Source organism: Theobroma cacao, chromosome 3, assembly GCF_053813885.1.
Source record: "Theobroma cacao isolate CCN51 chromosome 3, ASM5381388v1, whole genome shotgun sequence".
NCBI lineage: Eukaryota > Viridiplantae > Streptophyta > Magnoliopsida > Malvales > Malvaceae > Theobroma > Theobroma cacao.
Window position 1 is genome coordinate 39,438,162 of NC_142641.1, and position 27,931 is coordinate 39,466,092.

The 27,931-nt window shown below is 36.6% G+C and overlaps 6 protein-coding genes and 3 non-coding genes across 11 annotated transcripts; 4 read left to right on the forward strand and 5 right to left on the reverse strand.

Annotated features, from left to right (window-relative positions):
- Positions 1 to 1,646: 1,646 nt before the first annotated feature.
- PEL3 (HXXXD-type acyl-transferase family protein) lies at positions 1,647 to 4,762 on the reverse strand. Its single transcript, XM_018117500.2, has 2 exons — positions 4,216 to 4,762; positions 1,647 to 2,779 (listed from the first exon to the last, which is right to left on the reverse strand). The coding sequence occupies exons 1-2, from the start codon at positions 4,663 to 4,665 to the stop codon at positions 1,895 to 1,897; spliced, it is 1,335 nt and encodes a 444-aa protein (XP_017972989.2). The 5' UTR covers positions 4,666 to 4,762; the 3' UTR covers positions 1,647 to 1,894.
- Positions 4,763 to 8,050: 3,288 nt separating this feature from the next.
- Positions 8,051 to 10,648, reverse strand: LOC18605608 (transmembrane protein, putative (DUF677)). Of its 2 annotated transcripts, none has more exons than XM_088804787.1 (3): positions 10,560 to 10,648; positions 10,338 to 10,417; positions 8,051 to 9,340 (listed from the first exon to the last, which is right to left on the reverse strand). In XM_088804787.1, the coding sequence occupies exons 2-3, from the start codon at positions 10,387 to 10,389 to the stop codon at positions 8,256 to 8,258; spliced, it is 1,137 nt and encodes a 378-aa protein (XP_088660913.1). In that variant the 5' UTR covers positions 10,390 to 10,417; positions 10,560 to 10,648; the 3' UTR covers positions 8,051 to 8,255. The 2 variants fall into 2 exon arrangements, with proteins under 2 accessions (XP_088660913.1, XP_017973001.1); XM_018117512.2 differs by having other exon boundaries at positions 8,051 to 9,306; positions 10,560 to 10,589.
- A 1,663-nt stretch (positions 10,649 to 12,311) lies between these two features.
- Positions 12,312 to 13,453, forward strand: LOC148763814 (uncharacterized). The gene is made up of 3 exons (XM_088804627.1): positions 12,312 to 12,538; positions 12,603 to 12,931; positions 13,143 to 13,453. Exons 1-3 carry the CDS (start codon positions 12,312 to 12,314, stop codon positions 13,451 to 13,453), a joined length of 867 nt encoding a protein of 288 aa, XP_088660753.1.
- A 517-nt stretch (positions 13,454 to 13,970) lies between these two features.
- LOC18605610 (Calcium-dependent lipid-binding (CaLB domain) family protein) lies at positions 13,971 to 15,122 on the reverse strand. The gene has a single exon (XM_007038711.3). It carries the CDS (start codon positions 15,044 to 15,046, stop codon positions 14,213 to 14,215), a length of 834 nt encoding a protein of 277 aa, XP_007038773.3. The 5' UTR covers positions 15,047 to 15,122; the 3' UTR covers positions 13,971 to 14,212.
- Positions 15,123 to 18,692: 3,570 nt separating this feature from the next.
- Positions 18,693 to 22,114, forward strand: LOC18605611 (rRNA 2'-O-methyltransferase fibrillarin 1-like). The gene is made up of 7 exons (XM_018117534.2): positions 18,693 to 18,851; positions 19,236 to 19,549; positions 19,734 to 19,829; positions 19,936 to 20,013; positions 20,097 to 20,273; positions 21,495 to 21,563; positions 21,716 to 22,114. Exons 1-7 carry the CDS (start codon positions 18,836 to 18,838, stop codon positions 21,890 to 21,892), a joined length of 927 nt encoding a protein of 308 aa, XP_017973023.2. The 5' UTR covers positions 18,693 to 18,835; the 3' UTR covers positions 21,893 to 22,114.
- LOC148763815 (small nucleolar RNA snoR60) lies at positions 20,601 to 20,673 on the forward strand. The gene has a single exon (XR_016025613.1). It is a non-coding gene; the product is annotated as a small nucleolar RNA snoR60 (small nucleolar RNA).
- Positions 20,952 to 21,022, forward strand: LOC148763816 (small nucleolar RNA snoR60). Its single transcript, XR_016025614.1, has one exon. It is a non-coding gene; the product is annotated as a small nucleolar RNA snoR60 (small nucleolar RNA).
- Positions 22,115 to 22,856: 742 nt separating the features above from the next.
- Positions 22,857 to 22,940, reverse strand: TRNAL-CAA (transfer RNA leucine (anticodon CAA)). The gene has a single exon. It is a non-coding gene; the product is annotated as a tRNA-Leu (tRNA).
- A 454-nt stretch (positions 22,941 to 23,394) lies between these two features.
- Positions 23,395 to 27,731, reverse strand: DTX35 (detoxifying efflux carrier 35). Of its 2 annotated transcripts, XM_088804325.1 has the most exons (8): positions 27,231 to 27,731; positions 25,831 to 26,456; positions 25,369 to 25,425; positions 24,761 to 24,999; positions 24,552 to 24,670; positions 24,244 to 24,330; positions 23,883 to 23,942; positions 23,395 to 23,513 (listed from the first exon to the last, which is right to left on the reverse strand). In XM_088804325.1, the coding sequence occupies exons 1-8, from the start codon at positions 27,510 to 27,512 to the stop codon at positions 23,400 to 23,402; spliced, it is 1,584 nt and encodes a 527-aa protein (XP_088660451.1). In that variant the 5' UTR covers positions 27,513 to 27,731; the 3' UTR covers positions 23,395 to 23,399. The 2 variants fall into 2 exon arrangements, with proteins under 2 accessions (XP_088660451.1, XP_017972936.2); XM_018117447.2 differs by lacking the exon at positions 23,395 to 23,513 and having other exon boundaries at positions 23,641 to 23,942; positions 27,231 to 27,728.
- Positions 27,732 to 27,931: the final 200 nt, after the last annotated feature.

A 27,931-nucleotide genomic window follows, 5' to 3' on the forward strand; every position in this document is an offset into this window, starting at 1 on the left:
GAAACAAAGAGATGAACCTGTTAACGGCAGAGAAACCATAAAAATGTTTTGAGTTAGGTTTACTGGTGGAGGAACAAAGGTCTGATTTTTGGCAACTGAGGAGAGGAAGGAAAGAACCTACTCTTCCCACAAACATTTTTGACGGTGGACTTGCTTTAAGCACCATATTGTGTATTACGCTATTCCCATTAAAATGGCTTGAGTTGCAATGGTTTTAAAAATGGGTCCAGGGCTATAATTGAGAAGGAAAAAGAAAATACAAACAAAGCATCTAATTTCTCCTTTTTTCTTTTTCCCTAAGAAAGTTTCAGATAACAACTGGATAATTCAATCAGTGGCGTTTCTTCGGGTACGGCATCATAACATCATATGATAAAACGAAATGTATTATTCATTATATACTCTGTTTGGACGTATATTACCCATATTAAAAGAGAATAAAGTTGTATTCACAGATCGAAGGAAAAAATTTCTTTTATTCATCCTTTGGTAATTAATTTTTATTTCAATTTAATCATCAAGAACTTGTGGGTTGTGCCTTTAGGTGTCTTAATTTTTACTTGATTTAATGATCAAGAAGTAGTTGTGTATTTTAGGTGTTATAATTTTTATTCTAGTGTGTGTCATCTTTAATAATTGAGGGATGATTGTTTAGTAATAAAGACAATGACTTACTGGTAATCACACATTAAATCAGAGGAACAGGTTTTAATTCAGGTTATTGTTATCGTTGGGACAATTCCCCTTGGTTCGTAGGAAAATTGTCTCCAAAATTAGTTGAAGGGTCAGCTTTCTGTTAATTAATTAACTACCTCTTTGGTCAAACAAGCCGAAGGAACAGTTGTGTGTCTTGTCTCTTCTCCACCCCACCCATAAGCAGTGGTTTCAAATGGCCGGGCTAGCTTCATAAGGCCAATTATTTGCCTTTGCGATTTGTTGCTTCTCAACCAGTCTTTTATAAGCACCCTCCACAATCAATGTCACAGTTATGCTGCAACCTCTCGCATGACTAATTCCCAGTTAATATGGACGTTGATGTGGCAGCCACATTGGCGTTCTCTTCTTGAATTTATGGCTCCTTACTAGAGTGATTACTGCAACTAATTATAAATTTGGTCATGATTTGTTTGGTAGAAATTAAACTTTGATAAACTTATTTCGGAATGCAGTATAAGTTTAGCGACCAATGGTGAACTGTACCCCCTTTTTGGTAGCCCCTCCCTCCATCCTAGTGCCAATCTGGTAACAGGTAGGTAAGGTGGATAAGACCACTGAGAATGACAACTACCAATACAACACCCACGTGGTGCAGATCGGCGTTTGAGTAATAATGTCTTAATTCTTTCTGGTACAACTCAAGGGAAATTAAGCTGAAAAATTTTTTAAAAGGGATCAGCACTTCAGAAATTGCTTAAAGAATGAAGAGGCCATCCGACACATAGGACAACACCGTTTCGACGTCTATTTATATATTGTCCTGATTTCCAAGTGTTTAATGAGTTCGACATTATCGCCAAACGAGAATCCCAACTACCTTTACATTTCTTATCAATTACTTCCATAAAGCCACAAGAGCATAAATATATATATATATATCAACACGAAACCAATAGCAAACTCGTACCGAACCAACAAAGTCAAGCGTATGCCACAAAATGCCGCCTTCATTTTATAATTTTAAACACGGACTTTTCAAGGGGCTACCATTTTCACATTTATATCGATTAGTTCATTTTAACCAATGAAAATGTAACTATATTCAAAATAAATGTGACAATAGCTAGCAATCTCTCTACATCAATCCGTGTTAAAATTAAAATGACCAAGGACATTTCATAGAATTATAATGATGCTACCCCCAAGCATGATATCACACAAAGTATTACTACTATTATTAGACTTCCATGAGAAATTCCTTATCTTTCTCCAACTTCTCCATTGCTCCAGCTTCCAAGGTGATCTCCACGTCAATGCTCCTGCCTCCAGCCTTCCCTTGATACAAATACACCATCCCATCGAACCTGTTGTTGGAACCACTCCTCACCCCTTCTGGCTTTCCCCACCCGAAATCCACGTCGTACACCTTAAACCTTGGAGAGCTCCCAACAGCCACGCAGTTGACACCAGCATCCTTGAACTGGAAAATCTTGGGTGCGGCCTCCCACTCCTTGTTACGCTCATCGATAGCCTTGGAATTGTGAGCTTCGATTGCCTTTTGTACGATTGATGCACCGAATTCCGGCGGGTTCGCCAGCAATAACCCGGCCGCCGTGACGGTGAAGATGGCTTGAATCAGGTTGCCAAAGTAACTTTCGGGCATGGGGGGATCGACCCTTTTACGACAATCTGCAAAGACAGTGAAAACTGTGTAGTCTTCAGGTTTAAGGTTACGTGCTTGGGTTACGTGATGCCAAATATGGACAGACAGAGATTGAAAAGTTGAGAATGGTTTTGAGCCGTCGGATGGTGGGTTAGAGTTGACTTTTGACTTGATCTTGTCGATGGCAGCTTCGGAGAACCTGAAGAGTTTCTCCCTGAGTTGCGGGCCTTGGTTGGCATCGCCGTTGGTTGACTCGACAGGGTTGGGTGGGAGCGAGAGGTCCAGCTTCACGCGGGTGTTTCGGGCTTTGGTCCGCTCGAGAAATGGCTGAACCGAGATAGAGTTCGACCCGCTGCAGATTTGAGCCCACGAGCTCATGAAATGCCACGTGGAGGTTCCATCAAGGATCGCATGGTTGAACGCGCACCCCATTGCCAGCCCGTCTTTCAACTTCGTTAACTGTCGTACAAAATCATCAACACATATAAATAATTTAAAAAGGTTAACCCAAAATGGACGGTGATGATGATAAATGGATTTGCATCTAACGGACCAAAAAATTGGGCTGGATGAAAATGAATATATCTGAAGACCACAGATTGAGATAGGCCAATGGTACAGGAATTAATGAACGGGCAACAAAAAAAGAAGTGAAGCAGATTTATGGCCTACAAATTAAAGATGGACCAGTTCTCTTGGGGTCCCGTACCCATAAAAATTCTTCAGAGCTGTCCAATAATGTCTTACCTTATCTTGCACATTTTTTCCTTCATACTTCAAATTGGGCTATTTGGCTTTATGCCGTTTGATTATGGAGAAAGCAGCAGCAAGCAGGTAACTTTCAGCAAGATAATAATGATAAAAATAAAAGTAGTAAAGTTTGTGCTTATCAAGAATTAATGCAGGTGGGTCATTGGTTGGCATGACAAACAGCAGAGTCTAATCAAAGTCTAGACCCATCGTCTGGTCCTTTTTACGAGGATCTAATTCTAATGGATAGGAGCAGAGCAACACTCAGAAGTTCTTCCCTTATAAGAATTACAGTTAAGGAGTTATAATGCTCTTCATGACTCAGGACAGCAAGGTTGTCAATTTAAGGCATGCACTGGCTCCTTGTTGGAGCATATCATATGGGCACCTCAATCATTAACAAAACTTCCCTTATTCATAGGGTTATTCATGCATAATGCAATATGATCCTTTCCCTCTGTATAAATCTTTCAGCCATAGAAATGAGGTTCAATCTCAAATTCTGGGTGAACCTATACACTCTTTCTTAAACAAATGTTTTGATTATCAAATAAACACGTGTGAAATATTTACTACTATCTGAGACTAATGTATGCAGTAATGCATGCACAGCTGTAACTTCATTAAGGTTTTATTCCATTTGTTATATATTCCATCAAATTCAGGAGGGTCGTGGGCCAGTTGTCCGCCTTTTAAGTGACACAACAAGTACATTTTATTAAAAAAATATAATATAACATCTATTACAATATTTTTGCCAAAAAAACTCGATTGATTCTTTACTTTTTATATTCTTCTACAAATATCTAAATTAACTAGCAAAATAGCGTAGTAGTCGTAGTAGTATATTCTAGCCAATTAAAATTATATATAGCCATTGTAAAATCTTCCTTATTAATAAAAAAAAAATTGATCATTCCAATCTGAATTCATGTTGCTTGTAATGGGAATAAGCATGCAGGATGATTTCCTCAGACAGAGTGCCAAAAAAAAACTGCAGGGTATAAAGAATGATTCAATGGAATCTGGACAGAGATCAGCCCTTGTGGAAAACAGACAAGCAAACAAGCAAATATGGCAAGTCCTAATGTCATTTGGCTGATGGCTGGCAATGGACTAACAGCAAAAAGTTAAAAAAGTGTTACCTGAACAGACAACAGAGGCCGGTTTTGACCCTCCAAGTTCAAGACACCATTGTATGGTATGAGGTCCTTCAGAGAGCTTGTGCCCTCGTCAGCCGCTAGTTCATCGACGCTGATCCCCTCGGCGGTGGCTTCCAAGACTTCAACACCGTCCATATCATCATCGTAGTCCACCCTGAAAACCCCTTCCTCGTCTTTTCCCAGCTTGCCTCCCAGCTGATAAAACTCCTCCAGAACTACCCTGAGCCCGTCTTTGAGCTTCTCCACCTTGTCCTCAAACTCTCCACCCTTGTAAAACAACAACTTCTGGTTATAATAGAATGCCAGATATGGGAGATCAAACGTGACCAACTGACATTCTTTTCTTCCTATAATCTTGCAAGGTTTGACATGGTTTTTGCTGGTGATTTTCACCTTCGCCATTTCTTCCTTCTTCCCTACTTCAGCTGCCATAACCTTGATGATTATTCTTTTGTTTAGCAAAATAAAAATCTTAGAAGAAGAGAACAATGTTTTCAAAGAAACGAAGAGTTGTACATAGAAAAGGGGGGACTAGACTGTATAGATACTTATAGAAGAAGACACGCACATACACTCCGTTGATGTAGTTGGGGTTGCATTAATGCGATTCATGAGAGCGGTTGTGATCCATTAATATGCCCGAGTCCCTTCTTCTGGTTTGGGAAGCAGTTGGGTAAAAAAATTTATGCGAGCTCACTGTCTGTGCTATGGCTAAAATAAATGCCAACATTAAGACACCTCAATAGTTGTTCTCTGTGTCAAAACGTTACTACTCTATCGTGTATGTGCTGTAAAGCTCTTGTACCTTGAGCTGCAAACTCTTGCACCTAGCATCCTGTTCAGCTTTCTCAATGAGGGTAAGTTTAAACAATAAATAACCTTTTGGAAGCCGTAGAAGTTTTTTCACGTCTATATTTACTAGAGGTACTCATATTTTTTTTTTTTTTTTGAAAAAAAGAGCTCTACATACTTATGACACGATTAGTTCGCGAAATAAATAAGAATGAAATAAAATAGTTATTACGTGGGAATAGAATAGAATAAGTATTATGTAATTTAGTATGATGAATGGAATAGAGTAGGAATAATTATTATGACTTATTACAGTGTTTGGTTGGTAACAATAGCTTTAGAATAAGAAAGAAATAAAAAATAAAAAGACAAAAATACCCTTTATTATATTTAATTATTTTTTATTTTATTTTTTAAAATATTAATAATTTATAATTAATTAAAATATTAATAATTAATAATTTAAATATCAATATTTTAATATAATTTAATTACTAATATTTTAATTAATAATATTTTATTTATAATTTATTATTATTATTATTAAAATATCAATATTTTTATTTTTATATTCATTAAAATTTTAATATATTAATAATTTAATAAATAAAACATTAATAGTTTAAAATATTAATATTTAATATTTTAATCATATTAATATTAATAATGTTTAAATTATATATAAAATATTAATATTTTAAATTTTATAAATAGTTTATTCTTTTATTTTATTTTTTCTCTTTTTTTTTCTTTTTCATGGGCCGGTCACTGGAAAGGCGATCGGTGTAACAAAACACCGATCTAGCGCACCATGTGGCCAGATCTGGCCACTACGGCGGCAGATCGGCGCTTTCCCGCGACTGGATCTGGTTGTGGAGTGCCAGATCCAACCGTGGGATCTGATCGGGAAGCACCAGATCCGATGCTTTCCGCTGCCAGATCTGGCCGTTGAGTGCTAAATTTGGCTAAATCTCCGGCGTAACCTGATCCGACCATATTCGGTCATAAAATCGCCGTCACAGTCGCTTCCGTCGCAATCGCCGTCGCTTTCGCTGCTGTCGCCGCCACCACTAACATCATCTCCGACGTTGATGCCACTTAGAGAGAGAATAAGAGAGGAAAGAAAATGAGAAGAGAGAGAAAGAAAAAGGGAAAATGAAAAAATATATATATATATATATATAGGTCTAGGGTTCTAATATTTTTAAATAATAAGGGGCATTTTAGTCATATCATAATTCAGAACTATTCTCATAGTCACGGAATAGCAAAAACCATAGGGAACCTCGGGTTTAACTATGCCTGAGTTTTACCCCTTTTGAAAGAATAGCTATTACTAAGTAATAGCTATTCTTTGTGATATTGCCATACCAAACGGAGGTAAGTTATTCCCTGTACCAAACGTGCAGTTAGTAGAAAAGAAATAACTATATAAATATAAGAGGTGCTCTTATGTTATGGACTTATATATATATATGATGCATCCTCCCCCCTGTTTGAGCGGAAAGCTATTGGTATTTCTCTAATATCTCTCTATCTTTTCCTTGTTCAGAGTGGACCAGTAGTACTCGTAAATCAAAGCCAATCCCATTTTTTTTTTCTATCTCATTTTAATTTGCTTCATTTTCTTCCATAAGCATTAATTGAACTTAAAAACCCCTCACATGCCAAATGGCCCAAATTAATCTTTAAACATTACAAGATTCCATGTAATGATAGCAATTTTGAATAAGATGGTTAACAACTTAGATCACTTCGAATAAATGTTGCATTGTAATGGAGACCTTCATGTGAGATGCTTAATTTCATTATTTTCTATGAAAGCTCATTTTTTTTCCAATAAAATGAAAAAGAAAGAAAATATGCTTTCCACCGATGAGATTTGAATTCATGACACTCTTCATTGATGAAGACTTAAACCATCAAAAGATATTGCTGACTAATAAATTTGCAACAATAAATGTTGCTATTGAATGCAAGTTTATTAAGTCAATTTACTGGAAAGTTTTCTACATGAACTAGACTTTCTATAGGAGACCTTGTCGACAGCAACTACTACCTTCCCATGCCTATGAAATGATGTATGCATCTTCACTTATGGGACCTTAATTATGTGCGGTTCTTATTAATACAACACTAACCTTTGCCTCTCTTTACAACAGATACTAGGAAACCAACGATTACAACAAAGTCAGTACCCTTATTTAAAAAATTTTACAAGTCAGATCTCTTGCTTGATGACACACCGCTTGTTCCCTGGCCCATATGTTTTTTGTCTAAAGCCAAATTGACCATTAGTACGTAAAAGGGTGCAAGATCTTCCCCTGTTGTGAAATGTAAGATTTTGATTAACAGCATAAAAACTTTTCAACAGGGACAGCACCCACACTTTTCGGTTAGATCGGTCCGTGATTTTATTACTATGACTATGTGATCCCATACTGTTATAATTGTATATCAAAGGACAGGACTGCAACAAAAGGGCCAAAAGGCAACCACAAAAACGGAAAGTATTTATTGTTGATGATAAGGAAATGAGAAATTATTACTAGCAAAAAATGTAGGACAGGTTTTCACTTCTAGGAACAATTCAGTTATTCATCATTAACTCCATATGACCTTGCCAGCCAAAACTCTTAAGATACCTTTGATTTATTGTAAGGAGGGATGGTGATGCAGACGGGCTGCAGGCAGGCTGGCTTGATCTCCATTATCAATGATGCCAGACTTGCTAGATAGCAATACATAGTTTAGATCGTAAATTTTGAGTGACGCTGGAATTTAATTGTTTCCTAGGGTGTTGAGTGGAAGTAGCTATCGTCGGGAGTTACCACAATTTCCATACTTTTTTGCTGTAGTTTTCTACATTACACACAATAGAATTGTCACATAATGTCATGCGCGTGTATAAACACAAGAAAAGAAAAGATGGTGACAACTGATTATACTAGATTCTAAATTTCTGATTGACAGTTCATCGTCCAGAACTTCTACACTAAAGAGTTGGTGAGCAATAAATGTTCATCACCGCAGCTTAAAATTGTTCATAATTAAGTTGGGGTGGCATTGATCCATTACCTGCTTTAATTATTATTCACCAAAAGGTACCCTAAGGCGTAAGTTTTCTTGTGTTTTTCATTATTTTTCAATGTTTGTCAACACAAAACCAACAAAAATCAACAATAAAATGGTTTTTTTTTTGGCTAAATTAGTATGGAGAGAATAAATGATTATCTTGATACCAGATCAGGAGTCCGGGTGGTACGTGGACCCGGATCTAGAATCTCTCTCACAACTAGGTTTCTAGCCCTATTTATGGTCATGAAACACAGATACAAATGCTCCTCTAACTCATCAAGCTGTTGGGTAAAGTTAGCATCATTCTTCTTCAGCTGGCGCGCCACTTCACCACTGGCTTGGAGTCGATCTTCACCACGGTCAAGCCAAAACTTGACCATTGCACTCATGTCTTCAAGTTCGTCATTTAGCCGAGCTACCAGCCGGCTTATTGTGTCCAAGTCTCTATTCAATATATAAGTCCCCTTGGCAGCTGCGTCTAGTTGAGCCGACTCCCTTGCAAGCCTTCTCATCGAAGCCAGCTCAAGCGAAGCTGCTATAAGGCCCGGCGCAGCCACGACCAATGCCAGAGCATGGGATGCAACTATTATTGTTAGTGAAGCCGTTAATGCTACTAGAAATACGCCCGAGCCATGTTGTAGACTGTTTATTAAATGGAGCTTGGCTCGAGCCTTGTCTCGACTAGACTCAAGCCGTTCAAGCAAATCACAGCAACCTGCTTGAATGACCCGAACCCGGCTTGAAGATGGAGCAGTTGATAAAAATGGGTTAGGAGAATTGGAGAATTCAATTAACCGGGTTACAATACCCAAAAATTGATTTCCATTTGAAAATTGAGCAATCTCAAGGGCTTGAAATGAGGTCCTAAAAGAGCGATACTTGACACGTGTATGGTCGATATCTTTTAATAGTAGGCCACATAAGAGAGAAGCATTGGCAGTTTGAGAAAAATAGTCCAATAAAAGAGAGTGGGTGGTAGGTCGGTTTTGGATCAAAGTAAGGATCCGAGAAACAGTGGGTTGGTCCGGATCCAAGAGATGCTCGGCGAAGAGCCGATAAGAAGAAAGCCGAGCTGCAGTGGTTGAATCAATGGGGCTAATACACGTGGCAGAATCTATATGGGATATAGCAAGGACACGTGTCCAGAAATCGTTGTATGATTCCGTTCGGAAGGCATTGGCATATTCTTCACGGACGTCTATGCTGCGTGGGATGACAGAAGAGTTAGCACCAGATGCTGCAAAGCAAAGAACAATATCAACAAAGGTTAAGGGGATTATCAATTCAACTTTGAAAGAAATGCTTTTTCAAGGCTTTCCTTTAGTGAAAACGACTCATTAGTTCATCAAGGGTTCATCGTATAACTTGATATCATATAAACTAAAAATCAAACATATTATTGCAGGTCTAATCGTGGCTAAGTTGACTAGTTATCCCGGGCTTAAACTTGTAAAAAAGCAAACATAGTAATAGGCCCTATGGCTTCTACACTTGTTGCTCCATGTCAAAAGCCCTGAGCGCCGCGGTTATCTCTTCCTAGCTGAGTAGGCTTTAATAGACCGGCCAGGCTAAACCTGTCCCAACAACCTCTTTCTATCATCATACATGAAGCTGCAAAAATTTGGTAAAAAACGCCATGTGCATTCATTGATTGAAAAAAAATATATATATATATATATATATATAACTTGTTACATAGATGAATTGAAATATGTGCAAATTTCCGATTTATAGTAAAACTATTCGTTTCCAAAAAATCAATATATGTTTAGAATATTACAAGTGTGGGTTTCTTGGGCATGAAGCTTTTGGCTTTTGCTAAAAGGCAAATGGCCGATAAATGGCAAAATTTGTTATCCATCCTTTTTATTGATGCTATGTTCATGTTCATCGGTTACTTTCGGAAACAAATTAATGACGAGATTCCTCAATAATGCAAAACCCCCATCAAGAGAGCAGGCTTAACAAATGTTTATTATTCCTTTCAAAAAAAAATTTAATGTCTACGTCCTTGCTGTCAATTTCTCTAAGTTAATTTTTGGTAAAACGGTTATAAGTATTATTCTTTTTTGGGAAAATACAAACATGTATTTCAAGAACTCTGGCTAATGCAATTAGACTGGTTGAGACATGCCAAAGGTGTTTCTTAGTTTACCCCTCCCTCCTTTTTAATACTCTATGAAACAAAATGAACTATGCACAAAATAAATGGGTTTTTGGAGATGTCTACATACCACCAGTGCATGAAAGAAACTTACGGAACCTTGCACCGATTCTTTTCTTCATTTGGCTCCTCGAAAACAAAATCTCAGTGCTGCAAAGAAAGCATGAAATGCAGATAATAAATCAAATTTACTTTATAGAAAAAGGAAGAAAAGCGTAAACTAAAGGTGACACGACGCGAAAGAATTGAACATTAAAATCAAACAAATCGAGAAGATTCAATGCAGTCACACAATTTGTTTGCTTCAAATGTTGTTAGCTGCTGCCTGGAAGGAAACTCAAAGGAAATAAGGAAGAAGGCCCTTTATATTACAAGTTCCTTTGATTTTGCTTATGCTTGTAAGAGAAATAAAATTATTTTATAACATAAAAAATCTTTATTTGGAAGCGAAGCATTGTTCAAAAATCTTAATACTTAGAAGGCAAATAATGTTGCGTTGCTTCTGTTCATAGACGAGGAGAAATCCATCTTCTAAGAACCCATATATGAAACTTGCTCAGGTACTATCTCGTGGCAGGCTAGGCCCAACCAACGATACAAGCCCATAAATTCACAAATCGATGCGGACGGGAAAATTTACAACATGACGAGCAAATCATGCCACGTGTCCAACATTATTTGTATGTACTGTTCTTCAGAGCTGAAATGATTAAGTAACCCTACCACTATGCGTGAATCTCTCACCAAATACAAAGACACGTATTTCAGGCTTCTAAAATAACGTGGAAACATTTTGCACTTGTAAAATTTGTGATGATAGCTTCACTATTGGTTAATTTGCCCATAATTGTACCTCTTCTCTTTTGTACTTATCATACGTATTTTGCTTATTTAGATTAATTTAAAAGATATGAACATACTTCTTATTTTTGGATGAGAGTACGGTTGCATCCAAACATTTACTAACGAATCATACTTCATATAAATTAAGTATATAAACCAAAAGACCGATGACAATGACATAGCGATCAGCGGGGTCAGGCGATTTCCATTAACGTTGAGCCTTGAGGAGCTCTAAATATGGAAATGTTGAGTGGGTGAGGCTCTTGTCTACAAACTAAATTAACCAAATAGCTATGAACAAGTTATAGAAATATTAAACGAGTTGTGCATTTTTATGTGAAAGCATCTGCATGTGATGATGATCAAAGATACGAAAATTGACCCAAGAAAGGGTAATGCGATATTTGTGACATGAAAGTAAACAAATTGAATTAAAAAAAAGTACATATTTTGGACCCAAAATTGGTTGTATAAAACCATGGTCAGTGCTAGCCATTTGGAGATAACCCATAATCAGTGTTTGCAACAATTTGTCACCAGCCCTTTTGGCTCTAATTTCCACTTTCCTACTCCCCAAATTGATTTTCATGGCTGCCTCGGCACCACCCCAACCTCCACCTCCCCCAGAGCATGGTGGCTTCTTTGATGTTGGCCTACGGTGTAATCTTTGCGAAGCGGTTTGGAAGCAAGGATGGATTGCTGGGTCACCAGGTAGAGTCCACAGCGACTGCGAGATCTTTTGCGCCAAACAATATTGCGGCCGGAGGTTCAGAAGCAAGGCTGATATGAGAGGCCACTTTGACAGACCGTATTCATACGAGAGAACAAGAAAATGTACTGGCTATAGTGTTTCGTACACTTTTTATTATACATATGTATATACCAGTTAGTCTTTTCGGTACTCGTGTCACTGTATGTACGTGTTGGCTAGTCTTAAGATTGCTTATATGTAAAAAACTGAAAATGATATAAAATTAACCTTGAAATAATATGTAGCATATATATTGGAGAATTAATTACTCCAAAGGTTGCGGGATTCGGATTTAAATAAAAAGTAAATATGTGAATCTTTAAGATTTTTTTTCCATAAATTTCAGTAGGGTCCTTAGCGCCAAACAATAAGAAGAACCTTAATTATAAAGTGCGTGTACGTTTTTGGTTTAGGGTTATGATTTTGTGTCCAAAAGAGTAGGCTATGACAATGGCCACCGAAAAGACAAGAGAATGGGCATGGCTTCCAAAGAATGTTCTTGATCAGGTCTTGGACAAGTTCTTGCCACTTTCCTATTACATCGGATTCGCTGCCGTCTGCAAACCATGGCGCGATGTTGCTTTAGACCAGAAACGATGGCGAATCCAAACTTGCTGCAAGCAACTTCCACTGCTTACGATTCCTACCAAAGACAACAGCCAACTAAGTCGCGCGCGGTTTATACAGCATCACGGACAGGAAACTCCTCAACTTCCAACTAAACGTTCCATACAATCGAAGGTGCTGCGGGTCTTCACACGGTTGGGCCATGTTTGTGGAGGTCGATACAGCTATACTTGTCTTTAAACCCTTCACGGGAGACACCATTCGTCTTCCGCCAATCATGGATGTATCTGACAGAATCGATGACCCTGATCATCTTGGCTTCTATCAGTACGTAGTGAGGAAGGTGGCGTTATCAACTGATCCATCTTTAACCCGGAATAACTTTCAGGTTGCGGCAATTTATGGGTCGTATTATTCATTGGCTTTTATGAATTGTGATGACAAATCTTGGACGGACACAAATTTCAAAGGACACGTACTCTTTGATGTTAATTTTCATAAAGGTTCTCTCTATGTGGTGGGGTACTTTTGTGGAGTTGTTTCCATCGACACTAGCGGCAGAAGCGGGAAAAAAAAGCGGTGTTGCCAAATGATTATATAGTTCCTAAGATCAAGACATATCTTGTAGCATCATCGAGTGGGGACTTGCAGCAGATTATAAGGTTTTTGGATACAAAATATGTTGATTTGCAGTATATGACTTCCGGTTTTAAGGTTTTCAAGTTGTTAGAAGATCCTATGCGGCAGAAGGATTGGAAGAGATAAATACCTTGGGTGACGACGCTATATTCTTGGGTGACGATTATTCCATGACTGTTCTTGCATCGGATCTTCCCGGATGCCAATCAAATTCCATTTATCATACGGATGATTACTACGAAGTATGTCTATATGACCCTTATGGACCTCGCAACATAGGTGTTTTCAGCATGGAGGATGGCAAAATTTCATTGCATTACACTTCATATGTTGCTCACAAGCATATGCCTCCCCCTATTTGGATTTTTCCAAAGTTGCAGCCATGAAAGAGCATGTTTTAATTTTTCTCTTCATTAATTACTACTACTAGATTTGGAGCAGGCAACCTTTATAAAATTATCAGCTACTATTATATACGAATAGTGAATTTTGTATTACTAACTTTTCATGTAATCATATATGGCATTCCTACTCCCGACGCTACCTGCTAATGGCTTGAATGGATTATAAGGCAGCAAAGAGATCAAAAGGACGCCTTGACTTTGGGCTTTATCAGTAAGTGGGCTTTTGCCTATGTTGCTTTTTGTAGTAGCCTTAAGCCTTAGTTGAACCCCTGGATAGTAAACGTATCTAATCTAACCGTTGAGTAAGGCCGTTGTTTTCTTCATCCAACCCTGGATAATGAAAATTATTTTTATCACCGACCGACTTAAAACATAAAAAAAGATTTGAATCTGCCCATTTCCTAGCACACCCAAATGCTTTAATTTATTCTTTACTTGTCCAAAGAAATGGTTTTCTTTGATCATAAAGGTGAATGTTCAATACATTGAGACAGAGTACTTTCCAGCAAGGCATTAGATGCCTAACTTCAGCCTTTATTTGCGACAAACAATCCTTTTTAACATGGCCACAATCCCCACACTCAGTTACAATGTCCCATCAACTTAAGAAAAAAGACATCAAAATCCCAAAACCACGTTTGCCATTACATTAAATGGATTAATTAATATCCTACTACGGTAGTGCTGAAGTACAATTCAATTGACATTAACAGCATAGAATGCGAAGAACGATCTAGAAAATTAGAAATCATCACCACCATCATCGTATCCGAGATCTTCTTCAACTTTCTCCGCCACCTTATCTTCGAAATGATCCTCCAGCGCATCCACACCCTCCGCTAACGCGAGCCCACCCAAAGCCCCTGCAACCGCACCAACAGCCAATCCTGTTCCCATCCCTCCGAACTTGCTCTTCTTCTTTTCCTCGTGCCCGTAGTACCCACCGCTTCCCTCGCCGTACGGAGCCTGACCGTACGCCGGCTGAGCATTATAATTGTACGCACTGTTAGGGTAGCCAGCTGGCGGGGCTACGTTGTAGTAAGGATTTTGCGGCGATGGCGCCTGCGCGTACGAGTAACCATAAGCAGGTGGAGCAGGATAGTCTCTAGAAGCTGGTGGTGGGACCCCGTAGGGAGGTGCGTGGTAGGGATCACGCGCATAATAGCGTGGCTCTTGGATCAAAACCTTGACGTCAACTTTTCCTTGGGGTCTACCCGATGGTCGCTTCAGATGGAGCGTTTTCTTGTGGCGTTCTCCGAAGCCAGCGTCGTCGAGGACATCCCGGAGCTTGAGCTTAGCAGAGCCGATGAGAGGCTTGGTGTCCTCCTCGGAGCCGGCGTGCACGACGTCGACAAAGAGAGTGGAGTCGTCGTAGATGGGACCGGGGAGAGGAATGACTAGAGTTTCGTCCCAGATGGGACACGTGTCGCCCTCCTCGTCGACTTTAGAGGAACACTTATTCTTCGGGTCCACCCATACGACGACATATGGCCTGATTGGGCCATGGCGCCAGTTGACGTTTTTGAGGGCTTCGGCGGAGGAGAGGGTTACCTCTATTTCAAGGGGAGAGGCCATCTCGGTTCTTTCAAGGGTGTAAATGGAAATTTCGAGAAGAAACGGGTTTCGTTTAGGATTCTGAGAGACAAGGTGATGTTTGCGTGTATTTATAGTTCTAATCCATGAAGAGGTCTATGGTATAAATAAATGTAATTACTAGATTGACCTTCTAGACTGAAGAAGTACGATAATATGGTAAGTTCGTAGTAGGGTAAAATGGGTAAAAAGTAGTGGGGAAGAATAAGCTATTAACTCATCTGGGACAGGGGGAATCACGGGACGGGTGATACCTTGCTTAACCGTTAAGGTCATGTTTGGTAGGTGGAATGGCTAAGCCATTCTCCCTCTATTTCTTACAAAATTTTATCCCTTTGTTTGGTTTGCTTTTTGAGAAGAAATAGTCATTCCAAAAGGAATGGCTATTCTTTAAAATTAGGTAAAAGCTTGGAATAGCTAATACCACCATCTCTCATGGTATTAGCTATTCCACACCTATGAGAATAAAATTTATACATTTTAGACTAAAATATCATTGTTTATTTTTAAAAATTACAAATTTAAATTTATAAAATTTATATTTTAAATTAATATTTTTATATTTTAATTATAACATATTTAAATTATAAATAAAAATTTAGTATTTTAAAATATTAATTTTTAGATTATTAAGTGAAATTTAAATTAAAAAATGAAAAATGCAAATAGAGAAAAATAAATCTTATTATAATAAAAAGGTTAAGTTATTAATTATATATTATAAAATATTTTGAATTTAAAAATTAATTAAAAGTATTAATATTTTAATCATAATAATATTTAAATTATAAATTAAATTATCAATTATTAATAATTTCAATCAATTATAAATTATTAATATTTAAAAAATAAAATAAAAACAAATAATCATAATAACATTTAAATTATAAATAAAATAGTAGTATTTTATAATATTAATGATTAAATTACAAATAAAATATTAATACTTAAATAATCAACTATTAATATTTAAAAATATAAATTATTAATATTTAAAAGATAAAATAAAATAAAAATAAATAATCACAATAACATTTAATATTAATGATTAAAGTATAAATAAAATATTAATATTTAAACTATCAATTTTTAATATTTTAAATAAATTATACATTATTAATGTTTAAAAATAAAATAATTCAAAAATAAATAATCATTATAACATTTAAATTATAAATAAAATATTAGTATTTTGTAATATTAATGATTATATTATAAATAAAATATTAATATTTAAAAAATAAAATAAAAATTAAATAATTATTATATAATAAATAATATTTTTATCTTTTTATTTTTATTTTTTTCTTATTTTAAAGTTATTTTTGCCAATCAAATACTGTAATACGTCATAATAATCATTCTTACTTTATTCCATTTATCATATCAAACTACGTAATACCTATTTTATTATATTCTTATCTCATTTTATTCTCACATAATAATTATTTTATTTTATTTATATTTATTCCGTGAACCAAACGTGCTATAAGTGTTTGCTTAATTGGTATCTCGACGCACAGTCACATATGACAATTTCTAACTGGACAACGACAAGTATTATAACCAAATAGGAAGAGTGTTTTACAATTGAAGTGCGTGCCTTGGTGGGAGACGAATATTCTATTTCTAGGGGAACAGAAAGTTGCTACACGGAGTGAACACGGGTTGACTTAGACCAGTGAAGCAAAAATCGTGCAGCCCATTGTCTTCTTCACTGTTTATATCTTTTTTTTTTTTTTTCCATTTTATGGACCATCGGAATTGCTTATGCATGGTCTATAGAAAATGGACTAGCTGAATTGATTATAAGTCAAGGTATCTATCTTTTAACTTATGATATGGATCACAAAATACTAGTACTATATGATATGAAATTATGGATAAGGCAAGATACAGTCTAAAGAAGCTAACCATTACTAGATGTCATATTGAACTTTTTTCTTTTTTTCTTGCTAGCGAGGTGAGATACCTTTGTCCTGGGGCAGGATTCTATTAGTGTGACATTTTGTGCACTTCGTCTTGTGGAGTTTTGGAAGGACAAAGGTTATATATTTGACATTTGCTAATGGCTACTTCCTATTGCGGGCCCTTCCATGCCCAAAAGTCTGTCCTGGTTTATATCGGGTTTCGATAATTCATAGGCTCTTTCGGCTTGATCTCAGTTACTGTACTTAATAACTTGAGATGATACGGACAAGCTTGAATTATTTTCTCTACAAGACCCGGACCCAAACTAGATTGAGCTCAAACTTCCCTAAGCCCGGCTCATTGACCCTTTTATTATCCACGACCAGTGAGAGCTGTTGCAATCGTATATCATGCTTGAGCAGGTTTTTGTGGTCAGGCACTGAGGAAGAACCAAAGGGAAACTTAAGATAAACTGGTCAGGTTGATAACGAAAGGAATAGGACTTGGAAGCAGGTAATGGCAATAACACTCGTTACTTGGAATGGAACAATTTGCTTTTATGAATCATGTCATGAGTCAATTTTGTACCTTATTAATTAATGTCAATCAAATGGTTTAGCAATACCCATGGAGCATGGTATAGCAAACTTAATTTGCGATGTAGCATGAAAAATCTACCTCTCCTAACTTCAATTAAGCAGCATAATTATGAAGATTTTGTTGGCACGGAATACGGTCCACAATTGAAGCAAACTTCTTTCATCTCAACAACCACAGCAAAGGGGGAAATTTGCTTTCCCTTACTTTCTTACATGTTTATCGTGTATACAAGGGACTTAATAAAAGATACATAGAACTAATGTTTTAAGTACTCATTATTCTTTTTCTTTTGTTGACCTCTTAATAAAAGTCTATAATTGCTCTTAATTATTTATAAAAAGGTTTATACTAATACAAGTTTTGAGCATTAAAAGTCCATCACTTTAATTAATTTGTGAATTTTTTTGCATCAATTATATGTTTCTCAAGTCACTAGTTCGAATTATAATTAATAAAAAAGACATGATATTAAAAATTTTAAACTACTAAAAAAACTCAAGTAAATATTTATTCTTTTATTATATTTAATTAAATCTTTATAATTTTATTTTGAATCAAATAAATTTTTATAATTAACGATTAATCAATTATCATTAGTTAAAACATCACTTGTCATTTTATGTCACATAGAATTAATATGGCATGCACATATATCATAATAAATGATAACATGACATACTCATATGGTATAATGATATGATTATTTGATATTTTTATTTTTTATGTCAATATATATATATATAAAATAACAAGTGATATTTTTAACTAATAACGATTATTTACCTGTTGGATATAAAAATTTATTTGATCAAAAATAAAAATATAAAAATTTAATTAAATATAATAAAAAAATAAAAATTTATTTAACTTTTTAAAAATAATTTCAAGACTTTTTAAAAATATTATGTCAAAAAATAAATGAAGAATGTTGAGAGAGGCACAAAGCAGGATGTTCCTGTAAATTCTCAAACAACTTGAGCTGCGTTTCAGAAATTGCTGAAAGTACAGTAATTATATTGTAAATACAGTGCACTCCAGCTGGCACCTTATGATTGGACCGTCTTAAACTTTCACACACAGGTCCTTACATTATCGGCAAGCCTCAGCGCCTCCCATTGAAAGGTAAAAACCCTAAACCCTAAAAGCGTTGTTATATAATAATCTCTAAGCCTCCGGCCCAAATACTGCTTCACCTCTCAGCCTCTCTGTTTCTCTAGTTGCTTGCTGTTTCTCTCTCTGTGCTTTCAAACTCTCCCAGGGATGAGACCTCCAAGAGGTAACCAATGTCTCTCTTATTCCTTGCCTGGTGTTTTTTTTTTAAATCTCTGCTCTTACATTTCCGTTGTGCTTTCTGTATATTATTGCACTTTTCTCATTCCAAAATGATTCGAAGGGTTTTATTTCTGTTTATGCGCAATTTATACTGTTATCGAAGAAAGTAGTAATTCCAATTTTAGAACCCGACTGAGTGTAGGCTTCATAAATGTCTTCTTTGAGGACACTGTTCAGCTCTCAGTCTTGGGTTTATTTTTCTTTTCTTTGTTTTTTTAAAAACAAATTTGGGTCTTATAGTTTGGGGTTAAGAAGCAGCTTAGTTCTGTTTTCTTTTTATTAGTTTTGAGTCTCGTTATTGTATTCCTAATGGTTGGATTATGTGCAGGCCGTGGTGGTGGCGGCGGTGGTGGGTTTAGGGGCAGAGGTGATGGAGGGAGAGGGAGAGGAAGAGGTGGTGGTGGTGGAAGAGGTGGCGATAGGGGCAGTGGCATGAAACCCCGTGGTGGGGGACGTGGTGGCCGTGGTGGAGGACGAGGGCGTGGAGGAGGAAGAGGAGGAATGAAGGGTGGGAGCAAGGTTATAGTTGAGCCCCATAGACACGAGGGAGTTTTTGTTGCCAAGGGTAAAGAAGATGCTCTTGTAACTAAGAATATGGTCCCTGGTGAGGCTGTCTACAATGAAAAAAGAATTGCTGTGCAGGTTATTGGTCTTTCTAATAACTCAGTTCATGTTGTTCCTGTTATGTAATATATGATAGTTCATATGATGGATTAAAGATGCTCTATTATTTTACTAATTTGGTGTTAGCTCTTCCAGTTGACTTGTTGACATGAGTATTTTGCAACGAGAAATTGAGGGTCTCTCATGCTTTTTGTCTTAACAGAATGAAGATGGTACTAAAGTTGAGTACAGGATTTGGAATCCTTTCCGGTCTAAGTTGGCAGCTGCAATTCTTGGTGGTGTTGATAATATCTGGATTGTAAGCCGTCAAATCTTGGTTATTTGTTGTTCATGTTATGTGTTTATCTATTCTGACACCCTTTAATTCCTGACTGGCATGTGTATGTTATTTTTTAAAATTAAAGAAACCTGGTGCTAAGGTTCTCTACCTTGGAGCTGCTTCTGGTACCACTGTTTCACATGTATCTGATGTTGTTGGTCCTGTAAGTTTATTTAACCTTATGATTTCAATGTCTTTATACCTTTGTGTTTGGCAAAGTTGCTTATTGGTTGTACCCCTTTTTAGACGGGAGTGGTATATGCTGTAGAATTTTCACACAGAAGTGGTCGAGACTTGGTCAACATGGCGAAGAAGCGAACGAATGTTATACCAATCATCGAAGATGCTAGGCATCCTTCCAAATACAGAATGCTAGTAGGCATGGTGGATGTGATATTTTCTGATGTTGCTCAGCCTGATCAGGTTTGCTTTTTGTGTATTTCTTACTTTATTTGTCATTTAGAGAGTAGTGAAGAAACAAAAAGGCAGATGTTCAATTTGGTGGATTAACTGGTTGTGCTGTAGTGTGTTAAATCTTGATGATGTACCTTCGTATTTATGCTCTCTATTCTTATCTCATCACTTGCATGCATTGTATGGCCTACACTCATTTCACATTTGCTTTTTAAACGATCAGGCACTTTGCTTGGTTTTGTTTCTCATTGGCATTGTATGTGTTTATTATTTTCAGCGTTCTGTTTTCACAGAGTGTGCCTGTTCAATATTTGTACAGTAGCTTTATCTTATTATATGCATATGACGAGCTCTACTCGGATTCCCCTTCAAGACTTCATGGGTGATGCAAACTCGAGTTTCTGATGCAATATTAAGTCATCATCTTTAAATAGTTTATCAAACTTGGTTTATAAGAAAGTTTTACTTTTTTTTTTTGTTTTGGAAATTTTGTTTCTTGATTTTTGTTTACTGTACTAGATATATATATATATTTTGGTCTACAAGGAGTTAAAACTTAAAGATACTTCCTCTTTTCCTGGAAGTATGTCTAAGAAACTCTTACATAGTATCCTCCTTTTTTTTTCCCAATTTATATAGTTTTTTTCCCATTTTTTTTCTGTTTTGTTATTATATCACTTTGTCAATAAGCAAAGGATGAGGTACTCGGATTCCCCTTCAAGACATCATGGGTGATGCAATACCGAGTTTCTGATGCTTGCTTCAATCTCTCTACCATGTTTGTTCAAGGTTTTTTCGACCTTTTTTCTTTTTTTCTATAAGCAATTTTTTAACTCTCTCAAGAGTTGTAAGTGTAATTTTTTTTCTTTTAGTATCTTTTTTGTTCTTTCCTTCTTTTACTTTTATCTAATGTCACATTAGTTTTTGAAATTTTTCCATCTTTTTTTTTAACAAGTTCATACATTGTTTCTTCTAAATGTTTGTGAAAGGTTAATGGACTAATCTTGTGCATTGCATCGTTTTTTACACAAAGAGAAATCGTTTCTTCTGTCAGTGCTCTTTATTACACAAAATGAGTTTATAATAATTTGATGTCTCTGATTTTTAGTCCACTGGAAATCCTCCAGCCTACTCACTTCTCGTACCCTTATCCGGTGGGAATGAGTTGATGAAATATCTGCACTTGCCTTTTGTTTCTAAGTTTTTGGTTACTTCTGACTTTATTTGCAGGCAAGGATTTTGGCCTTGAATGCATCCTATTTCCTGAAAGCTGGAGGTCATTTTGTTATTTCAATCAAGGTTAGTGTTCCAAAATTTGTGGCTTTAAAGCTGGAAATGTGTTAAATTTGTTATTTTCAGGGACTTGGAAGTTACTATGCGAAACTTTCTAATTTCATTAGATGCTATCGGCTCTATATGTTGTCTAAACCTGCTTGAATATTTCATTTCAGGCAAACTGCATTGACTCCACTGTTCCTGCCGAGGCTGTATTCCAGAGTGAAGTTAAGAAATTGCAACAAGAGCAGTTCAAGCCATTCGAGCAAGTCACTCTTGAACCTTTTGAGCGTGACCATGCTTGTGTTGTGGGTGGCTACAGAATGCCCAAGAAACAGAAAGCTGGACAGTAATTTTGTAGGCCTTCTTTAAGCCAATGTTTGCTAGAAAATGACTCTTACTTTTTGCCCTTTTTACTTTATTAGGTGTTTATTAAAACTCAATATGAATGCTGTTTTGAAACATTTTGCACTAATGTTGGTTTTGATCGTCTGCCTGCCCCCGTCTGTTTACTGCGGCTCCACAACATTGTATTCCATGATTTAAGCAAATTCACCAACAGCTTATGTGATTAATGAGCAATATAATTAAAACATCAAAATGTGAAGATGGTATGTTGAGGTGACATATTCTTTCAATTTATTATAAAGTAATGTTCTCTTTGTTGGTTGCGAAGTCTCGTCAAGTTTATAACGGAATTGACGAAAGGGCTGGTTTCTTGCCACAAATGACAAATGAACCATCATATCAGTTTGAATTGAATTTACATACGGGTTTTTGAAGAAATTTGTGAGATTTAACACTTCCGACTGTCGTTGCTGCTGTTAAACAAGGTTTTTCTTCATATTTATATCAAGTATTAATAAATGTGGTGATTAATGGTAACAATTATTAAGGTAAAATACCAATCAGTATTCTTTGACTAAAATACCTTAGTATGGTAAAAAACGAGAACCTATCTGCGTTTGAAATATAGACTTGATTTACGCCGATGACTCTCTGCTCTCCCCAGTCAGCATCACTAGTCGATTGAGTTGAAGCGATGAGAGAGGAGGAGGAGGAAGCCTTAACCAGATTGAGATGGCCTACGCCCTTGTTGTAGCCTCGTGAATGTCCCTCCCATGTCAAAAGGAGGCTAAAACATTACTCTCCCTGAAGTAGCTTCCCTCCTTTTTTAAATCTTTTAAGTTTTACCCTTCCTCTTTTTTCTTTAGATAAATTCTCAAATGTAGAAGAAAATTCGGTAATTGGACTGAATGTCATGCAAACGGGCCAATCTACCATTCAGCCCCAAAAAAATTCAGAAATATAAAAACCTGTCAGAAGTGGGATTTGAACCCACGCCCTCTCACGAGGACCAGAACTTGAGTCTGGCGCCTTAGACCACTCGGCCATCCTGACTGATGATTGTTGACATAACCCAGTGGTGTCTTTTCCTCGTGTAAATGTTGATCATTACAGAATGACACATTTCAATTTATGTAGTTGTAACTTTGAACAAGAACTGCTTTGATTGCATAATGACATCCTCCACAGTCTCTTGAACAGAACCACCTAGTTCCAACATCAAATTGGAGATTGGACATCTGAGTTTCACTGGGCCAGCAGCCCAGCACGAAGCTCAAAGTTGAAGCTTCTGTTGATGATTATTCTTCGCACAGCTTGGGATGCTTATGCCTGTCCTATTTCCACTGAGGAGAACAATAGAGTCTATCGTAAATAAAGCAAAAACTGTTTTGGAGTCATGGAGAAAGTATGGTGGAGACTGTTAGATTCCCTTTGCAGGGTCTTAATATAGACAGCTGTGAACTAATTGGGGTCTGTATGATGTTGCCCTCCTGTAGTTTCTTGTCTGTTTGTTTATTGTTCTCTTGAACCTTGGTCAGTGCTGATCTCGGCCTGACCTTCTTGTTGTATCCTTTCTAGCAGCTTTGCTGCTTCTTTTTGGATAAAATCATGACAACATCTTGACGCCTGGAGTAAAAAACTAGATTAAATAAAATACAATCCTAAACACTCCTGCGTCACATCTACTGATATAAGCTTAGTTATTTCAGTGAGCAGCGTGAATATTTTTGTAGATGGCAAATGCACACACAAATTTGGTTGAATGACCAGGGATTTTGTTTATTTACTAATTTTTTTATCTCTAATTGGAATTGCCTCCATATAGAAATCACGTCAGACAAAACCTCGGATTCAAGTCAGCTTGTGACAGTATTCAGTACAAACCAACTTGCTCCCAGCAGAATCAGGTGAAATAAAACCAAACAAATGCCAAAAAGAGTATTGACAATATTGTTGTTCTTCTAACAACTCATCTCATATGTTACTATCATTAACCTTGTCAGTGCTGATGTCTTGGCCACCCCACTTCTTCATGCGTTCCGTTGTTTGCTCAACCTGCAAATGAATTACTCTACTACTTAGTTTGCTTTGTCTAGAATTCTGAAGACCCTGGATTACGTGAGAAAAAAACAAAACGCAATTGACCACACAGAACAAACAAAATGAAATCATATTACTGGTCATTTTCTGTGGAACTTTTGTCATCTCATAAGTAAATAGAAAGGTTTGTAAGCAGAGATAGAAAAGGATGAAAAGAAATCAGTGGTATGCCTTAGATTATGCTCTATTATATGCAAGTTTAGCCTGAAGAAACGCCATTATCTAGGGAGATAATAACGAAAGCAATTTTACTAACCTCCTTGTTCCAATTGGTTCTAAAGAGAACAAGCAAGAGCAGCAAGGTTTGCAAACCAATTCCAGCTATCATGCCTCCCCAAAGTCCCTGCATAGTGGGAAGAAAAGTTAGAGGTGTTCTATTTTGGTTATTAAGAATTTCAGCTTGAGCCTTCTACCTAAGGAGAGGCATGCCTGGTGATTGCATCAGGCCAGAGTCAGAAACAAGGCCACATATTTTACATTAAACTAATTAGAATCGGATGGATATTGGTAGCGGTTCATCATGCATAGACAGGTAGGAGAGGAAGTGGAACAGAAAAATCATACCATCACTCCTAAGTTTGCTGTATAACCAAGTAAGAATCCGAGCGGAAGGCCAAAAACGTAATAACAACCTAAGTTAATATAAGCAACCAATGTCTGCCACCCACCGCCAATGGCAACTCCTACAAGAATAACATAGAAAGCATATGACCAAGAGAAGAGATACAGCGATTGTGCAATTAATTTCATAGCAAAAAAAAACTTATTGATACCTGATATCACAGGCTGGACACTGTTAAGAACCATGGTCACACCAAGAAGGTATGCCAGATGAGCAACAGCTCGCTGCATTTCTTCGCTGCTAGTGAAAATGACGGCAAAGTGGTCCCTGGTTATGATGATAGCAACCATGCATAAAAGCCCTATGAGGAGAGACTGAAGCACGGTGACATAGACGGAGTACTTGGCTGCTCTTGGATGTCCCAATCCAAGCTCATTGGAAACCCGAACGCTGAGAAAGTTGGATCAAAATGTGGTATCAATTAAAGAAAGATGATTCACCATTTTGACAAAAAGTAAAGTAGTAGATCCTTTGTTTCAGCAATGCCATTAGCAAAACATTTACAAAACCGGAGGAAGGCTCCTGTTCTATGGTACCTTTAACAGTAATTTTGACTAAGATGAGATCATTATTGTATAGCTATGGCTGCCGAATGAAAAGTTTTCAGTTTTCAAGATTATCATGCCAGTCTGCTTATATTACCGTTCAGCCAAAAAAAGAAATAAATTTTTGAGAAAAATATGAAAATGATGAATGAACTCTTATAGTATGAAAATGTCAATATGTGTATAATTATCCCTATATACTGAAGAAGTTTACCTCATAGCAGCGTTTATTCCTATGAACAACATTGCTTCCCACCCATTCAAATTCATACTGTCATGTAAAATCAAATTGAAGGAACAAGTAAGAAGCTTGGATAATGTGAATAAATAGATCATAAATGTCAGAACAATGCATTAAAGCAATCTAAAGAATTGCAGTAAAAATTGTAATTTGTAAAATTAAATGGTTGGACTTTTTAATTGTCGTTTCATTACATAATTGATTTAATATGTTGTTTCTTTCGGAACTCTTTCCATTTTCCAATCCCATTTGCTCATTGCTCATGTTAGCATGCTGCTTTAACTACTTCCATCCAAGTATCTAGAATGAGTAACACAGAAGTTAAAAATCTTTCATCACTCCCAAATTAACTTTGAAGTGATTGAATCAGCAGTGAAGTACAAGAATATATGTGATACGATTCAGAAACAATTGAAGAGCCTTTATAGAACTCACCAAATTGAAAGGGAACCGACTGCAATCACTGCATTATTGAGGTGACCAACAAGAAGAATCATGCTCATCATGTACCAAACCTCGAGGCAAAGCATCAGAGCTGAGGAAATGGAGAGTCGAACAAAGGCCCATATCTCCTTGAATGCCAACCATGAAAAGCCATGCCACCCCTCGTTGCTCCAGAAAATAACATAGGCGACTTGAGCTAAAGCGATTACCCAGCTGGTGATATCATATGCTATGGCTGCACCAGTTGTACCCCAATCAAACACAAAAAGGAACAGCCAAAGGATCCCTACGTGAAAAATCAGAGTCACGAACCCAATCCAAGCAAGCACGTTAACCTTGCTTTGAGCCTGAAGGAACTTTTGAGTAGGGAAGGTTATGGCAAGTGAAAACAATTGAGGGATGATAAGTATTGCGAACTTCCCAGCCAGGTTAGCGATCTCATCTTCTTGCCCCAGAAGTTTGAGGAGTGGCGTGGCGAAAATGTAAAATGGCAATATGATGAAACAAGAGGACAACAAGATAATCCAGGACCTTTGCATATAAACGCCAAGCATGTGTATTTGTCCAGCACCAAAAGCTTGCCCACAAAGTGTCTCCAGTGCACTCCCCATGCCAAGCTACATGTTCATTCATAATTTGCACAACAAATTTAATTAAGTTCCACATATTTCTTTTCTGTTTTTACTTATTCAAGAACCATAGAATGTGTTTGCCCCACTATTCCAAAAACACACAAGTCATGCTTCAGAAAGGGACTTTACTGGAAACAAAAATTACTACTGAAAATCATAAAATTATAATCTTATTGTACTTGCCGATATTGGCTTCTTTGACTAATCGAATAGTAATAAATAAATAGAAAAGTTAATTCTATATTCGAATTAATGATCAAATTTTCAATTTAATATTTAAAATTAAAATTTTATAATTAAGTATTCAAATTTTGTTTTCATTCAATAATTTATACTTGAAACTAATTTCATTAATCAAAGGAGTGAAGTGGCAAAAAAAATTAGCCAATTAAAAGTGACGTATGCAATTTTACTTCTTAAATTTACAATTTTATAATAACTCAAATGTTAATATATGTAATTAGCTCTAAATAAAAAGAAATTTGTTGTTCTTATCTTACCTTCGTGCAGTACTAAAAAGAAAAAAAACCAAACGAATTTAATGTTTTATCAAAATGAAAGACTTATTTAGTCTTTCATCCACTTCCTCAGTATCCCCTTACCATTATACTTAACGTGAAGTCAACACAGCAACAGTTTTCCTTTTAGCGGTATATATGAAGAAAGAAGCCAATGTTAAAATATATATAAATATAAATAAATATATATATATATATATATTTATACACGTGGAGAGAGAATTAAAGTGAGGGAGCAAACCATGAAGCCGAAGGAGAAAGTTCCGATGACAGCGAGAGCGATGGTGACGGCGGAGAGTTCAATATTACCGATGTGTCCAACGAATATATTAGTGACGGACATGGTTCCATATTGACACATTATTTGGAAACCAATGGGACCTGCGATCTTCCACATCTTCACCGTCTCTATCCAAAACACCGATTTCACTTCCTTGAAGCTCCTCGCCGGTCCGTAGTCTCCATTCTCCAACAACGTCAACGTCGTAGGTGGTGACCCGTTTAACAGTGGCGTCGTCTCCATACTGTCGGCTGAGAGCCGGTGGCCTGGTGTGTGTATGGAGACGCGTGCAGCGGAAGTTGACTGAGTTGGATGAGTTGAGTGAGGAGATGATTGTGGATAGGATGCCCGCTTCTCAGGCTAAGTCTTCCGTTGGCTTTGCTTTGGTTTGTTACTACAAAATTGTAGCACAAAGAAGTCAGATGCAACCCTCACTCTCAAAAGGTTTAATATCATAGCAGAGCCTTCGTTCACTGCATTATTATTAAATAAAGTGGAGTGGTACGTGTTTGACTTTAATTTGTACTACTAACCATTATACTATTTTTTATCATAATATTAATATTTATAATAATATACTATAACATAAAAAACCCTTAAATAACCCTCATTATTACTTTTAAAAAAAGAACACCACGATTGAAGATCAAATTCTCTCATCA

What these genes read in the sequence shown, in the direction of transcription:
- PEL3 (XM_018117500.2), bottom strand. Translation starts at nt 4,665, where the DNA reads ATGGCAGCTGAAGTAGGGAAGAAGGAAGAAATGGCGAAGGTGAAAATC. An exon ending in GGCCTCTGTTGTCTGTTCAG is followed by an intron (nt 2,780 to 4,215) that starts GTAACACTTTTT and finishes TTTGTACGACAG; the next exon opens with TTAACGAAGTTGAAAGACGG.
- LOC18605608 (XM_088804787.1), bottom strand. Translation starts at nt 10,389, where the DNA reads ATGAAGAAAAGAATCGGTGCAAGGTTCCGTAAGTTTCTTTCATGCACT. An exon ending in GTTTCTTTCATGCACTGGTG is followed by an intron (nt 9,341 to 10,337) that starts GTATGTAGACAT and finishes TTTGCTTTGCAG; the next exon opens with CATCTGGTGCTAACTCTTCT.
- LOC148763814 (XM_088804627.1), top strand. Translation starts at nt 12,312, where the DNA reads ATGGCCACCGAAAAGACAAGAGAATGGGCATGGCTTCCAAAGAATGTT. An exon ending in AGCCAACTAAGTCGCGCGCG is followed by an intron (nt 12,539 to 12,602) that starts GTTTATACAGCA and finishes ATACAATCGAAG; the next exon opens with GTGCTGCGGGTCTTCACACG. An exon ending in TGATGTTAATTTTCATAAAG is followed by an intron (nt 12,932 to 13,142) that starts GTTCTCTCTATG and finishes TCCGGTTTTAAG; the next exon opens with GTTTTCAAGTTGTTAGAAGA.
- LOC18605610 (XM_007038711.3), bottom strand. Translation starts at nt 15,046, where the DNA reads ATGGCCTCTCCCCTTGAAATAGAGGTAACCCTCTCCTCCGCCGAAGCC.
- LOC18605611 (XM_018117534.2), top strand. An exon ending in TATCTGATGTTGTTGGTCCT is followed by an intron (nt 20,014 to 20,096) that starts GTAAGTTTATTT and finishes ACCCCTTTTTAG; the next exon opens with ACGGGAGTGGTATATGCTGT. An exon ending in ATGTTGCTCAGCCTGATCAG is followed by an intron (nt 20,274 to 21,494) that starts GTTTGCTTTTTG and finishes CTTTATTTGCAG; the next exon opens with GCAAGGATTTTGGCCTTGAA.
- DTX35 (XM_088804325.1), bottom strand. Translation starts at nt 27,512, where the DNA reads ATGGAGACGACGCCACTGTTAAACGGGTCACCACCTACGACGTTGACG. An exon ending in CTTTCTCCTTCGGCTTCATG is followed by an intron (nt 26,457 to 27,230) that starts GTTTGCTCCCTC and finishes ATGAACATGTAG; the next exon opens with CTTGGCATGGGGAGTGCACT. An exon ending in GAACCAATTGGAACAAGGAG is followed by an intron (nt 23,943 to 24,243) that starts GTTAGTAAAATT and finishes ATTCATTTGCAG; the next exon opens with GTTGAGCAAACAACGGAACG.